The sequence below is a fragment of the Anabrus simplex genome, chromosome 6 (assembly GCF_040414725.1).
Source record: "Anabrus simplex isolate iqAnaSimp1 chromosome 6, ASM4041472v1, whole genome shotgun sequence".
Lineage (NCBI taxonomy): Eukaryota > Metazoa > Arthropoda > Insecta > Orthoptera > Tettigoniidae > Anabrus > Anabrus simplex.
The window spans coordinates 251,261,838-251,278,438 of record NC_090270.1 but is presented as its reverse complement, the minus strand read 5'-3'; the positions used below and the strand labels follow the sequence as shown (position 1 = coordinate 251,278,438).

Below are 16,601 nucleotides of genomic sequence, written 5' to 3'. Positions count from 1 at the left end.
GAATGCAGTGATAGGCCAAGGAAGAGAAGGTAATACAGTGGGAGAATTCGGATTGGGACAAAGGAATGAAAGAGGAAGCCGTCTTGTTGAATTCTGCACCGATCACAATTTAGTCCTGGCTAACACTTGGTCCAAACACCACAAATGACGGCTGTATACATTGACGGGACCTGGAGACAATGGAAGGTATCAAATAGACTTCATTATGATTAGGCAGAGATTTAGAAGCCAGGTATTGGATTGCAAGACTTTTTCAGGAGCAGACGTGGACTCTGACCACAACTTGTTGGTCATGAAATGCCATCTGAAGTTGAAGAAATTGAAGAAAGGAAGGAATGCAAGGAGATGGGATCTATACAAGTTGAAAGAAAAGAGTGTGAGGGATTGTTTCAAGGAACATGTAACACAGGGACTAAATGAAAAGGATGAAGGAAACACAGTATAGGAAGAATGGACAGTCATGAAGAATGAGATCAGTAAGGATGCTGAGGAAAAGTTAGGAAGAAAGGAAAAATTACATAAGAAACAATGGATAACTCAAGAGATACTGTATCTGATTGACGAACGACGAAAGTACAAGAATGCAAAAAATGAAGAGTGCAGAAAAGAATACAGGCAAATAAAGAATGAAGTAGATATAAAGTGCAGGACTGCTAAGGAAGAATGGCTGAAAGAGAAGTGCAAGGATGTTGAAGGTTGTATGGCCCTGGGAAAGGTAGATACTGCATACAGGAAAATCAAGGAAACCTTCGGAGAAAGGAAAAGTAGGTGTATATTGAAAACTCGGATGGAAAACCACTTCTAGGGAAAGAAGACAAGTCAGAACAATGGCAGGAACATATCCAACAGTTGTATCAAGCTAAAGAAGTAGATGATAGTGTTCTGGAACAAGAAGAGGCTGTTGAAGCTGATGACATGGGGGGCCCAATTTTGAGGTCAGAATTTAACAGAGCTTTGAGAGACCTAAGTAGGAACGAGGCACCAGGAATTGATGACATACGCTCAGAATTACTGACTGCCTTAGGAGAAACCAGCATGGAGAGGTTGTTCCGTTTAGTGTGTAAGAAGTATGATACAGGAGAAATGCCATCCAATTTTCATCAGAATGTATACCCATTCCCCAAAAAACCGGTGCTGACAAGTGTGAAAACTACCACACCATTAGTTTAGTATCTCATGCCTGCAAAATTTTAACATGTATTATTTACAGGAGAATGGAAAGACAAGTTGAAACTGAGATGGAAGAAGATCAATTTGGCTTCAGAAGAAATGTGGGAATACGTGAAGCAATCCTGACGTTATGTCTGATCTTAGAGGACCGAATTAAGAAAGACAAGCCCACGTACATGGCGTTCGTAGATCTAGAAAAGGCATTCGATAATGTTGATTGGACCAAGCTGTTTGAGATTCTGAAGGTGATTGGGATCAGATACCGAGGAAAGAGAATTATCTACAATCTATACGAAAATCAGTCTGCAGTGATAAGAATCAAGGGCTTTGAAAAAGAGGCAGCAATCCAGAAAGGAGTGCGGCAGTGCTGCAGTTTGTTCCCTCTCCTCTTCGATGTTTACATAGAACAGGCAATAAAGGAAATCAAAGAGGAATTTGGAAAGGATATCAAAGTTCAAGGAGAGGAAATCAAAATCATGAGATTTGCCGATGATATTGTTATTTTATCTGACTCTGTAAAAGATCTGGAGAAATTGCTGAATGGTATGGACAGAGTCGTGGGGAAGGAATACAAGATGAAAATAAGTAAGTCCAAAACAAAAGTAATGGAGTGCAGTCGAACAAGTTCAGGTGATGCAGGAAATATTAGATGAGTAAATGCAGTCTTAAAGGAAGTAGATGACTATTGTTACTTGGGTAGCAATATAACTAACGATGGTTATTTATTTATTTATTTATTTATTTATTTATTTATTTATTTATTTATTTATTTATTTATTTATTGTGAACATAACAGGTCATTAGTCCCAATTACAATGTTCACGACAATTGTTACTTACATGTTAAAAATGTCCGCCTCCGTAGCGTGACGGTTAGTGTTATTAGCTGCCGTCCGCGGGGGCCCGGGTTCGATTCCCGGTACTGCCAGAAATTTAAAAATGGCAGGAGGGCTGGTATGTGGTTGAAATGGTACATGCAGCTCACCTCCAATGGGGGTGTACCTGAAAAGAGCTGCACCACCTCGGGATGAGGACACGAGTTTACTTATGTTAAAAATACATATTAAGAACAAAAACCACTACCTAGTTAGAGTAATCCTAAAACTTAATTACTCTGACACACAAGTCACATTACTAAAATAAAAAAAATAAAAATAATTATGGTTAATATAACTAATAATACATTACATTACTAATACATTCTAATTAAAATCAGTATAATATTTAAAACAATTATTTTAACAGGATTTCCACTTGGAATGTAATACATTTAAAAAACAAAGTTTACAACATTTATACTAGTTTATACTATTTTTCCTTTTTCCTTTTTTTTTTTTTAAATCTTCATAATCTATTAAATTATGTTCAGAAGTACAGTGTTACATGTCGAAATGAATGTAGCTTCAGCCATACTAAAAATATCAACATAAGGATGAATATTGTTGTAGAGCCTCATTGTTCTGTTAATTGGGGAGTTCTTATGTATTTCGGTCTTAGCCTTTTATGAAGACTTTCGTCTGGAGTGTGGCATTGTATGGAAGTGAAACATGGACGATAACTAGCTCAGAAAGAAAGAGAATAGAAGCTTTTGAAATGGGGTTTTACAGAAGAATGCTGAATGTGAGATGGGTAGATAGAATCATGAATGAAAAGATCCTGAATCGAATTGGCGAGAGGAAATTGATTTGGCTAAATTTTACTAGAAGAAGAGATAGAATGATAGGCCACTTCTTAGACACCCAGGTCTTGTACAGTTGGTTTTTGAGGGAAGTGTAGGTGGTAAGAATGGTATGGGTGGGCCAAGGTACGAAGATGACAAGCAGATTAGAGGAGATATAGATATAGATTTTTTGTCATACGGAATTATTTTTGGTACTTGAAAATACTTTAATTGACATGTTACCTACATACACTACAAATAAATGTTAATTTCTTGTTATTGTGGACAATGTTTGATCTCAAGAGTGCCTTAAATCCATATGAAATAGTATTAGATTTCCCGGCTCCGTGGCTATATGGTTAGCGTGCTGGCCTTTGGTTCGATTCCCGGCAGGGTTGGGAATTTTAACCATTATTGGTTAATTTTCCTGGCACGGGGGCTGGGTGTATGTGTTGTCTTTATCATAATTTCATCGTCATCATGACGCGCAGGTCACCTTTGGGAATCAAATCAAAAGACCTGCACCTGGCGAGCCGAACCTGTCCTGGGTTCTCCTGGCACTAAAAGCCATATGCCATTTCAGTATTAAATTACTGTGGTAAAATAATTTTCCTATTTGAATTACTCTTAATAAATCAGTTGTAACTTTGTTCCTTGGAAATTATATGTTACCATTAAAATATTTATTGTGTTTATATGTAAAGTGCCATCAATGTAATTGCTTTTCAATAAATAAATAAAAAAGGGAAGGAAAAAGGAAGTGGAGAATTAGGCCAGCTATATGGGGTTGGTGGAGGTTGGAAGGTGGCAAAGTGCAATTACATGGTATGGTTATGTGTGGTCAGAAGATGGCACTCACGCTTAGTTTCAGGGTGGCCGGGGAAGAGATGGGTAGACTGCTTGCGAGAAGACATGCGAGCCATTGGTGTCTGCCTCGCGGATGTTGCTGATCGGGCAAAATGGAAATTGAGAGGCAGAAAGGTGGACCCTGGATCTTGATGGGAACAATACCAGAAAGAAGCAGAAGATTGTTTGAAGATTTGGAGATTGTCCATGTCTTTTTATACTTTCTTTGTATTTCTCCCTCTTCCCACACTGATCTGCTACTTTGTTTATCTTATTACGAGTTGGTTCTGCCATCTCCTAGTAAACCGGATGGTAGCTACAACCAGAGGTGTTAATCCATTGGTACTTTGCCTTGCATTCTACCACCCCTGTGTAAGCGCTAGGTAGCTACCCGGAACTAGACACCGATATACAGGATTGGCAAGACTGATTTTCTGCATTTTCTTGCTTTCAACTGATGTGCTGTTTTATTATCAGATGTATGAAGCTCAATTTGACTGTCTCATTCTTTTGTACTTGTATCAGCTGATTACCACCAACATGGCTAACAAAGAGAATGTGAAGTATTATGGACACTGAATTTTGAGGTTAGTCTATCATCATTTAGTCGTTTTGCTCATTGCTGAGCGTCAAGACCTTTTAACTCTATAATTTCTTTGTTGCAGCCTTGACGAGATGCCTCCATTTGGAGCGGTTTTCAGCTTTCCTTAACATGATATGAATAGGTAGGCCAGTGATCTTCTTCGCCTGATCTAACCGTCTACTTGCTGTTCTTCCTCTTGGTTTACTGCCTTCAACTTTCCCTTGCAAAATGGTCTTTTACAGGTTCTCTCCTCAAAATGTGGCCAAGGGACTGGTTAATCTATACAGGTTCAAAATCAATACCTATTTGGATTACAAATCTCAAGATTTTTAGTTCAGTGGTCAAGGCCTAAGCTCCACAATGGAAGGTGCACTCTTTCGAGTCTCCATTAATTTTATTTAAATTCAATTTTTTCGTTCCTGTCATTGTATTTTAATTGTATGTCTTTTACATACTTTCATACACACATATAACATCTTTATTATGGACTGTCTGCAAACCTCTTAATTAAAATACAAACGGCACTAGGAAAGTTTTGCAGTACGCAAAAACGGTTGGCTGAACACCCCTGTTATGGTGAGGGATGAAAAGAGGGGTGAAAACCATTCTAGAAGACAGCAAGGCGCGACCTTCTCACCAGTTTTTACCAAGCAGTGGGACTGAAAGCAAGTTAAGATGTCAGTGTGGTCTAAAGGTGAATATCGTGCAATTATCCGGTACAATTTTGCTCGTGGATTAACTGTTGACCAGTGCCTGGAGGAAATGACTCCTGTACTGGGGAAAGACTGTCCGCATCAGACAACTATTTTCCGCTAGTACAAAGAGTTCCAGAGGGGAAATTGTGGGGTTGAAGACGATCCTCGTTCTTTGTGACCATCCGAATCAGTGACTGAGGAAACCATTGAAGCTGTGAGGAAAATGTTGCAGCAAGAGAGGCGGTCAACATATCGGCAGGTAGAAGAGAGCCTCCACATCCCTGCACCAGCTATTCATTGAATTCTACACGACCATCTCCATGTTAGAAAGGTTTGTTCCCTTTGGGTGCCCCATTCACTTTCAGTGGCCCCATTCACTTTCAGTGGAACAAAGGGCACATCGAGTGAAATGGTGCTGAAAAATGCTAAAACAGTTTGAAAATGGGACTTCGCATAACGTCAATAGCATTGTTACAGGTGACGAAACTTGGGTTTATTATTACGATGTCCCAACAAAATCCCAAAACAAGGTGTGGCTGTTTGAAGATGAGGGTACTCCTGTGACTGTGCGAAAGTCAAGGTCAGTGAAGAAAAGGATGATTGCAGTATTCTTCACTAAACAGGGCATCCTGACTCGGGTTGTGCTAGAAACACAAAGGACAGTTACTGTGAAGTACCGAGCTCGATAGCTGCAGTCGCCTAAGTGCGGCCAGTATCCAGTATTCGGGAGATAGTAGGTTCGAACCCCACTGTTGGCAGCCCACTCCTAGCCCTTTCCTGTCCCATCGTCGCCATAAGACCTATCTGTGTCGATGCGACGTAAAGCAACTAGGAAAAAAAAAGAAGTTACTGTGAAGTACAGTGAGACTTGTCTGCTTCAGGTCATCTAGGCTCTCAAGCAGCTCCTTCCAAGGTCACGGCTCAACACTTGGCTCTTGCATCACGACATTGCTCCAGCACATCGTGCTAATGTAACAATGGATTTTATCACTAGATCAGGGTTGGCTGTGCTTGATCACCCTCCATACAGTCCTGATCTTGCGCCATGTGACTTCGCACTCTTACCAAAACTGAAGATGAAGCTAAAAGGGCAGATTTTTGCATCCGTCGAGGAGCTTCTGGCAGCATGGGATTAAGAGTGTGAAAATGTAACCGAAGAAAAGTGGCAGAGTTGGTTCAGTGACTGGTTTCGACGTATGGAGAAGTGTATTGAGTGTGGTAGAAATTGTTTTGAAAAAGTCTAAAGCGTTCACTCACATTGCAAAACTTTCCTAGTGCCCTTTATAAATGCCTTTACAATGCTCTGTTTGTAACTAGCTCTTCGGCCTGGTTTAGTTCCACATGCGTCTTTTTATTGATAACATTCCATTCTAATGTTTAATCATAACATCACTTTCTATAAGTAGCACATATATAAATTATTTTCCTAACAGATATGTTATGATTAAACATTAAAATGCAATATATTATCAATAAAAGGATGTATAATTAGGACATACAGAAACAAAATGGCGGAGAGCCCAGTCTTAGTGTAAAGTGTGTGTCAAGGCAAACTCGTACTTGCAAGATAAACAGCAGCTAAGTGCCATTCGTGACCTAATCTCAATAGTTTTAATAATCACCGTCCAAGGCTGACAACAATCATGATGCCGCGGGATGTAGTTCAAAAGGTATCGGCAATTGAAGATGCAATACAGCATTTCTGCGCCCCATTCAGGGAGGCGACCAGCAGTGCCAGCCGGGAAGAGAAACTACAGCAGCTGAAGGAGGAGTTCTGTGCGTTTCAAGAGAAAATGTGCGGTGAACTGAGAGACATAAATAATATTTTAAAAATAGAGGAAAAGCTGGACGAGCAAAGTGAACGGATGGATGATGCGGAGCAATGTAGCTGCCGAAACTGTCTAATTTTGCATGGTGTCCTGGAAGCACCATGCGAAAATGTGTTCACTAAAGTAACATCAACTATTAAAGAAAAACTGGATATAGAGATTAATATGTCAGGCATTGACTGTTGCCATTGCGTAGGTGTTCCGAAGCGAACAATGGCTGATGTGGTTGCCACGGGTAAACGCCCTTTGATTATTACGTTCCTGCGGTACCAGGATTGTGACCTCATCTGGAGGGCTGAACGTCAGCTAAGAGGCGCCCACCTCCTCTTGATGGAATCGCTCACGGATACCAGGAAAAATATTTTAATTCGTGCAAGTGATCACTTTGGTTTAAATCGTGTTTGAAGCCAGGACAGTTGCATCATTGTGCTGTGTGACAATGGACGAAAAGTGTTTATTACTACAATGCAATGTTGCCAACTTATATTTTCAAGATCCGCTAAATACTACTAAAAAACCGCTAAAATTCCTCCGATCTCAATTAATGAGCAATAATAATAATAATAATAATAAAAAATGTCTGCACTCACCTGATCTGTGAGATTCACTGGGATTAACCCCCTGCCGGCAAGCTAAAACTTGTAGGCGTTTTAGTGCCGGGTGCAAACTAGGTGAATCCCCTACCTCAAGGGCTACAGACAAAACAGGCCAGTTCATTAAACGGTCTTCCTTCATAGCATAAATATAAATGCTACTCTCTGACAGTTTCATTATCTGTCGTCATTTGTCAATCAAGAGAAAAGTACCCTTTCCTCATGCATTACAAATTTATGATACCATGATCTCTTAACATCAAATCCAAATAACATATTTTCCTCATGTGATTGCTAGCTCCTGATAAGAAATACGGAACAGCTTGGACACAGACTGGAATACAAATTTTTAAAAAACGTAAAATTGATAAAACACTAAATTCCGCTATAACAAATCTAGAATTCCGCCAAAAAATCCGCTGTCCACTAAATGATATATTTCTCCGCCGACAGTCTTCTGATTCCGCCAAATTTAGCGGAAAATCTGCTAAGTTGGCAATACTGCTACAATGGTACAACTTGTTAGTTTAATGTAAAATCACAAGTGAGCATTGATACGGGCTCATTACTGAGATGGCATTAACGCATGATGTAGTTTTAAGTAAGTGTGTGTGTGTGTGTGCGTGCGTGCGTAAAATAAGGTCAGTAGGCAGAAGTATTTTCTAGACAACAGCTAGTCACAATACAAGTGTTGTTTCTGCCGATTGCAGTGACCTTGTTGTCAGTTACCCAGCCCCATCCCCTCCTCAGTCGCCCCTCTCACCCTACCCTTCAACAGTGTTAACGGGAAACATTCTCAAGGAAGGTCTTGCAAGCTATCTGCGAGCCCTACAGTGTTGTCATATTAACACGCTATCGTTAATGGCTCACATTGACCAAATACAATCCCTCTTTCATGATAGTAATACCTTGCACTGCATATGTGTAACTGAGACTTGGTTACAACCCTCACTAAACTCAGGCTTTGTTTACATCATCTAGACCAAAGAAAACGTATAGGAGGAGGGTGTGCTATTTACTGTTGTAATGATCTCAAAAGTGAAATAGTGGCTACTTCAGACCCGACAATTCCCTATCGACCAGAATTTGTTTGTAGAAGTTTCGGCTAACAATCAAAAAGTTCTGATTAGAGTAGTTTATAAACCCCCAGACGTAAGACCTTGAACTTTGCTTAGCCAAGTTAAATCCTCTGTACGAAAAGATAATTATGGAGATTTTAATACAAATCTGCTGACTGCGACAAACAACTCATTACATTTACAAAGTATGTTCTTTAGCTTAGACCTACACATCCTACCTTGAAATGCTACTAATCATCTACATACAGTAAACCGGACAACTCACACTTTGATTGACTTGATCATAACTAACAATCTTCAGAAATTTTTCAATCATGGACAGCTTGCAGTGCCAGTTATTTCTTCCCATGATCTGATATATGTCTGCTATTCATTAACCTTCTTAGTGCCAGGCCCGGGTGCTCACAGTATGCCAAGAGTGCTGGACAGATTTAGAGGATTTTGCAGGTTCACACTCTCTGGGCTATACAATTCACAAATATGATAACTATGACTAGAAATTTTTAATAAATGTTAACAAGAAGACACTCTTATTGCTGAACTAAATTACAACACTAAAATTCTCTTTGGTATTTTGAAGAAACATATTTTCCAAACAATTTTCAAACACCAAAAATTAAAAATTAGAAACAAAACAGGAAAAATAAAAAAATTCAACTCAATGATAAATATTCATAACTTCTTTGAAATGTCCTCTTTCAGATGAAAAACCATGTAAAGTTTCACATTTTTATCTTGTGTAGTTTAAGAGCTATGTACAATGGTATCGTAATACACAATTGGCATTTCAGCAATGGGATCGAACCTGGCACATGGTTGTAGTCAGTGTGACCAGATGGTGATAGATTTTATCATTGTTCACAAGATGAAAGAATCTCAATATCAATTGGAATCAGTTTCTTGAGAACATATTTCCAAACCATGGAAAATAACGGGAGTTTTTGACCCAATAAGAAAATGTGCTCGGCCTTCTAGTTATACCCATTTCCAACAAAACAGCAATGAAAGCCTTCATTTCAGTCAATGTAACTGGACGCCACTGCTGTGCTCTGACGTGGTGACAAGATACGACTCTCATTTCTGTTTGTCTCTGTAGTTTTGAGGTTCCATAATTGAACTGTGAAAAATCAAATAAAAGTATGCTATAGGTTTTGCGTCTGACGAAGGGGCATGTTTCAGGCCAGGAGTATCATAATCAGGTGAGGGTTGGTATCTTGCATCTTGACCTAATTGAATTTCACGGAAAACAGGAAATTGTTGCTGTTGGGCATTGTTACAGATGTCAGCATCATCAGTACTGTCACTCAGACAGTCATTACCACTTTAACTCTTTACACTCAGACAATGAGCACGTAGTCGTGTGTTTACAGAAAAATCACCGTTATCACTTCCAATAACACTTTAACTTTCCTCTTCCTCACGTGTTGGAGGAATTAATTCCTCATCTGAGTCTTCATCATCATCATCATCATCTTTTTCAAATTATTAAGATATACAGCCAGTTCGTCATCGTTAACAAAATAACTTCTCCCGCTAGTCCCCATTTTATTCACGCAGCAGGGAGATCATACGTCGTAGATGAACATGGATTTTAGAAATTCAGTGCTTGATAATGAACGAATTTACGCACTATCTAGCGGCGTAGTTAAAATGTAATGACCCTTCTCTGTGGACTCGACACATAAGATGTTGCCATCTGATGGCCCAAGTTGTACTAACTTGTATAGAATAGCGCGCTATCCAAATAACGATATACCGTTGTTGGCACTTTACGCGTATATACGAAACAACGATATATCGTCTGGCTCTCTAGGGGTTAAAGATGCCAAAATATGAGACTAAATATATAGCATGTAGGGATATAAAAAATCTGGACCAGGAAAGAATACGACGCAAAACATATTATGTGCTGTGGCGATATTTTACACATGGATGATATTGATGTAAAAATAAATAAATTATCTGATTTGGTGTTAGAACTGTATGACAGATTTGCTCCCAAGAAAGACATCCAGGTAACTCGACCATCTTCTTCGTGGTTGACTAGTGAGATCAAATCAGAAATGGCAAAGCGTGACTCTTGGTACAGAAGGTTTAAACGAACGGGTAATGCAAATGAAAATTACCACATTCTCTGCAACAGGGTTAAACTGTTAATCAGAAACAGTAAATACCCCTAAACACATATGTCAAGTATCGAAATGCAAGAACTCGACAGAAATATGGAAACAATTATGAACGATGGCTATAGGTCGAAAGTTATTAAAGCAGGCGTCAAATGCATCCTCTGATGATTTAAATTTACACTTCACGTCGGCCAAATCCACTGTAACAGCAAATAATAATAATAAACAAATAATAATAATAATTTTTATAACTGTACAAATAATGATAATAATTTTTATAACTGTACAAATAATAATAATAATAATGTTTTTTCTATGCCAATTCAAGATACATTTGTGTTTAAAGAGGTTGGTATAAATGATGTAAAACGAGTTATGTATTCTCTCAGATCAAATACTGCTGGACATGATGACATACCTCTGTCTTTCTACAAGTATATCATTGGCACCATTCTACCGATCGTAACATGCATTATTAACAACTGTTTAACCCAAGGAATTTTCCCTACAGCGTGGAAGGATCCCCTCATCATTCCAATCTCGAAAAAGGATGGACCCAGTATTCTTTCAGATTACCGACCAGTTTCTATCCTACCACCCCTGTCCAAAGTGCTGGAACGCCCGGTACACGAGCAAATCCTTTCGTACTTACATAAATATGCTTTACTCGACTCTTACCAATCAATATCTATTCTTACCTTACAAACCGCCGGCACTGTGTAGTTGCAAATAATAATAAATCTACGTGGCAAACAAAAAATATTGATGTTCCACAAGGGTCCGTCCTGGGCCCTCTCCTGTTCACTTTATATATAAATGATATCACCAGATCAATTAAGTACTGCAAGTACCATCTTTATGCTGATGATCTGCAGATTACCACACTAGAACTAACAATATACAACAAGCAGTATGTAATGTAAATGCTGACCTTGAGCTAATTGATGGCTATGCAATTAAAAACAACCTTAAATTAAACCCCCATAAAACACAAGCCATTATCATCGGCACATCAAAGAATTTTCATATTTTAAAACAAAATTGCACTTCTCCAAGTTGTGAATCAGTTTCTAACCTTGGAGTTATTATAACGGAAACTGTAAACTTGTCAGCGCATGTATTGTGGCTTACACCCCTTAAAACGGTTCAGAAATGTATTCCCTCGATTACTAAAAATTCCAACTTGTTCAGTCATTATTATTTCCCATTTTTGACTACTGAGATGTAATTTTTACAGATATAACAAATGAATTAAGCATGAAACTACAACGCACTCAAAATGCTTGCCTTAGATGTGCTAGGGATTTACGGTATGACGCTCGAGTTTCTCCCTACTATATACAGTTATCTTGGTTACGACTAGACGATAGGCGTAAACTACATTCAAATACTCTTGTGTACCAGGTACCTTCGGAAAACATCCCTGCTTATCTCTCCAGCAATTGTTGTCACCTTGGTTCTTTACATCTCCATGATAGGAAAATTCTAAATTCCCATGGAGGGAATTAGATATTTTTCACCAATAGAGTATGTCAAAAACAATCAGATGTAAGGCTTTTTAGGCGTTTGCTCTATTAACCAGCGTCAGTGGGTAGGGTCTGACACATCCCACTCTGACGAGTCTAGTGTCAGACCTAAGACGAAACACTGGTTAATAGAGCAAACACCTGAAAAGCCTTACATCTGATTGTTTTTTTATCTCCATGATACTCGCTCAGTTTCCCTCCTAGAAATACCTGTCCACCGAACAACCACATACCATGTTGTGTCTAGTATAAACAGATCGGTTAAAATTTAAAATGTAATGGAGTTATTAAAGCTTGTTGCTTGTAATACATTATATAAACAGGCAAAAATATAATAATAAAATGTTGCATTATATTGTAAGACACCCTAGAGGAAAATTACAAAATGCAATGCAGATTATGTCAACAAGTGTAACAAAAAATGTCGTAACTTTTTGGTTATTAAGTAATTGTTCGCTTTTTCTTATTTTGATCGTAAATTTCTCAAGAAAACTATATCTGATTAATTTCAATTTTCTATATCTTCTTCATCATCCATTCCCTTTTCCAGATTCCCTCTGAGTAGGGTAGTATAAGCCCTCCACCTTACTTGATCTTTTCACCACTCGTCTTCTAGTACTTTATTACTATCGACTCCTCTATTTGTAATACAGTCTACAACAGAGCTCCTCCATCTCATTCTAGGCCATCCCCTAGGCCTCTTTGTAGACTGTGTATCCATGAATGTTCTCTTTGGTATTCTCTCTCCTGTCATACTCATAATGTGTCCAAACCATTTCAGCTTTGCTATATTAATCTCTTCTTGAAGTTTGCACACTCCCACGCTTCTCCTAATTTCCTCATTTCGTATTCTGTTTCGTCCTGTATGCTCCTCAAGAACCTCATTACCGAGCTCGATAGCTGCAGTCGCTTAAGTCCGACCAGTATCCAGTATTCGGGAGATAGTAGGTTCGAATCCCACTGTCGGCAGCCCTGAAGATGGTTTTCCGTGGTTTCCCATTTTCACACTAGGCAAATGCTGGGGCTGTACCTTAATTAAGGCCACGGCCACTTCCTTCCCACTCCTAGCCCCTCCCTGTCCCATCGTCGCCATAAGACCTATCTGTGTCGGTGCAACGTAAAGCAAAAAAAAAAAGAACCTCATTTGAGCTGCTTGTATCTTACTTTGGTTCCACTTAGTCAACATCCACCAGGCGAGCGGCATCCCTGAAGATGGTTTTCCGTGGTTTCCCATTTTCACATCAGGTAAATGCTGGGGCTGTACCTTAATTAAGGCCACGGCCACTTCCTTCCATCTCCTAGGTCTTTCTTATCCCACCGTCGCCATAAGACCTATCTGTGTCAGCACAAAGCAACTAGCAAAATTTAAAAAAAGTCATTGTCCAGGCTGCTGCAGCATAAGTCAGTGTAGGTTTATAATAGGATGAGTATAAAACCTTCCTGCACTTCATTGGCACATCTTTGTTCCATGCAATGTCTCTCACACACTGGTAGAAACTTGCAGACTGCTGTGTTCTTAAATCAATTTCTCCATCCAAATTTCCATCTTATGGCATCATGCTGCCCAGACATTAAAAATTTTTCACTACTTCAAGAGGTTCATTTCCTATTCTTATCACTCCCACTGGATTTTCTGTTCTCGTCATGATCAAAGTCTTGCTTTTTGTAATTTTCTATATATTGGACATAAATGTGTATAGTGACGCTAGGTTGGCCATGTGAAATTTTGGGACTTCGTTGCATCACTCCTACACTTGCCACCATATGGATCTCCGTCTTCCTCACCAGCAGTCAAATTCTGTACAATATCCTCCTCACTTTCATGTCTGAAATTATAATGGTTTTTATCAGTGTGTGACCACCAGATTGTCTCGCTTTCTTTTGCATTTTGGGATTCATCCAAGTTTTGCAGTAACGATGTCATTGCAGCGAGAATGTAGCAGATTTCCAGGAATGGGAGTATCGTAAGAAGCAAGCGTGTCTTAAATGAAGCATCACTGTATAATTAATTGAATGGAACAAATCAAGTCTTATAAGGAGAAAGGAATATGAAAACAAACATACAATAGGATAAACACAAGATATGTACATTTTTCTATCAGATTTGTATGTGAGAATATGAGATAAGAATTTCATTATTACGATGGTATTTGTGTTGTTAGGAAGGGCAGGAGAAACTGGAGACATTGACTGCTGGGACGATGGATACGGTGGCTGCAGGCCAAGAGGCCTTGTTAAAACAACAGGAACGTATGAGAGTGACACAGCAAAATCTCCGAGACTTTGTTAGTCTTAACCTTCATCAGTTGACTAAAGAGAAAGCTCTCATAGCTGCTGGACATCAGCAACTCTCTAAGCTCACTGAAGATATCAAGGCAAAGTTAGGTAAGTTGTCTGATTTGATTTTCTTCTGCTTCACTGGTAAAATAATAATAATACGAGGATTGGGGCAAAAGTCTTGGCAACTATTATTTTTCTTGTAGATATGTGAACAGATCACAAACGTAAATGTGTCATGTGGAAGTTCTGCAGGCATAATGTGTACGCAGAACAACAGATGGCTCTGTGATAGGTGGTAGTAGCGCAGTGAGGGCTGTGAAATCAGTCAGTTGGAGAGTGTCGTGTGAGATGGAAGTAACCTGTGTTGAGCAGTGCGCTTACAACAAAATAGCTGTTCTCCGAGGGAGAAATGCGATGGAATGTCACAGTGAATTAGTGGAAGCCCTTAGGAATAATGCCCTACCATACCATACAGTAGCACGGTGGGTAGGAAAGTTTCAGCAAGGACGTGTGTCAACCAGTGATGAGCAACGTTTGGGACGACCTGTCAGTGTGCGGACCGACGTGACACGTGCCGTCACCGAGCAGCTCTTGGATGAAGACAGACGATGGACGCTACTGGAGTTAGAGAGGGCAAGTGGCATCGAGAATTCTACACAGGATTCTACATAATGAGCTGCAACTGCACAAAATCGCATCGCGGTGGGTACCACATGCACTGACGGAAGTTCAAAGGTGGGTGCGCTATGCAATATGTACTGACCACCTTGCACGCTGGCAACAAGACGGCGATCAATTCTTGTCACAAGTAATCGCCATCGATGAATTTTGGGCCAGGGCATACGAACCAGAACTGAAACGTCATTCTGCGGAGTGGCGACATGTTGGATCACCAAGGAGGCAGAAGGTCCGCTAGAATCCTTCCCCAGTCAAATTGATGGTGATCGTCACGTATGACGTCCGGAGTGTCATTGTTTGCCACTTTGTTCCACATGGCTGAACAATGACTGCACAGTACTACAGGGACTTCCTGGTGTGACAGGTACGACGTGGCGTTTGGGAGAAACGTCCGGATCTTGTGGACAGTGCAATAATCCTGCATGACAATGCAAAACCACATAAAGCAGAGTGTGTAGGGCAGCTACTGCGACGTTGGGGATGGGAAGAATTAGATCACCCACCGTACTCTCCCGACATTTCGCCCTGTGACTTTGATCTCATTTGAAAGATTAAGGAACAGGTGACCCGATTCACACATGGTGCGGCAAATGCTGAGGCAGATGGTATTCAGCGCCTCCCACATCGTTGGCAGCGTGTGGTGTCAGTGTCAGTGAGGGTCTTTAGGGCAAGGTTTGTCATGTTAACTTTTTGTGTACTGTGTTGCATACCTGCCAACCCTTTCGGTTTACCCAGAAACTTTTCGTTTTTTATCTCGTCTTCTGATTTTCCGATTTATTTTTACTTCTTCCTATTTTTGACCAATATAACTTCCAGTACGGCCAATACTTTTCTCCTAGGATAAAGGATAATTTGTTATGTGCTTGTGTAATTTACGAAACCTCATTTTCAAGCGTATTAATTTATGCTTTATTTCGCGAGTGTTCCGTCCTTCGCATTCGTGTATCGTGTTTCCCACTCACCACAGCAGCATGTGCGCTTTATACAGCTGGGGATTCTGGACGGCAGTCGTCCTGCAAGCAAGAGATGCTAGTGTGCCCTAGCGACTCAGTTAATCTGGATGAAAGAATGAGTTTGTTATTGTGTTGTTTGCATGTTGTTGACATCGTTTCTATGTGTAGTTTCATCGGAGTTGTAGGCCACGTGTTTTTTCTTGCGTTGCTGTGTTTTCCTCCCTCTGTCAAAGTCGTGTGTTAATAATGTATGGGACATATTAAATTGTTTTGTATGTGGCAGTTTTGCGTATTTAAGTGCATAATTTTAACGAGTTGGATGTTTTTAAGGTGGTTGTTTCTGTGACAGTTTATGGTATTTTCTTTTCTCGTTATGGCCATTAAAATAACAAATGTTATCTCCAAGTGTTCAGAGATACCTATAAATTTCTGTTCATTTTACCGTCTAATAAAGGAAACTACTGTATTTTCTTGAATAATTAACGCCCTTGTATAATTTACGCATCCCAATATTTTTGGGTGCAAAGTGGAGAAAAAGAAATGTTTACGTATTTGAAGCACCCACAACTTCAAACATCTATCAC

The 16,601-nt window shown here is 39.7% G+C and overlaps 1 protein-coding gene across 1 annotated transcript in view; it reads left to right on the top strand.

Annotated features, from left to right (window-relative positions):
- The window catches only part of LOC136875956 (protein brambleberry), a 146,638-nt gene that overhangs the window by 40,113 nt on the left and 89,924 nt on the right, over positions 1–16,601 (top strand). The window contains exon 4 of the mRNA XM_067149573.2: positions 14,269–14,491. Within this exon, the coding sequence (XP_067005674.2) occupies positions 14,269–14,491 (223 nt within the window). The remainder of the gene's footprint in view (positions 1–14,268; positions 14,492–16,601) is intronic.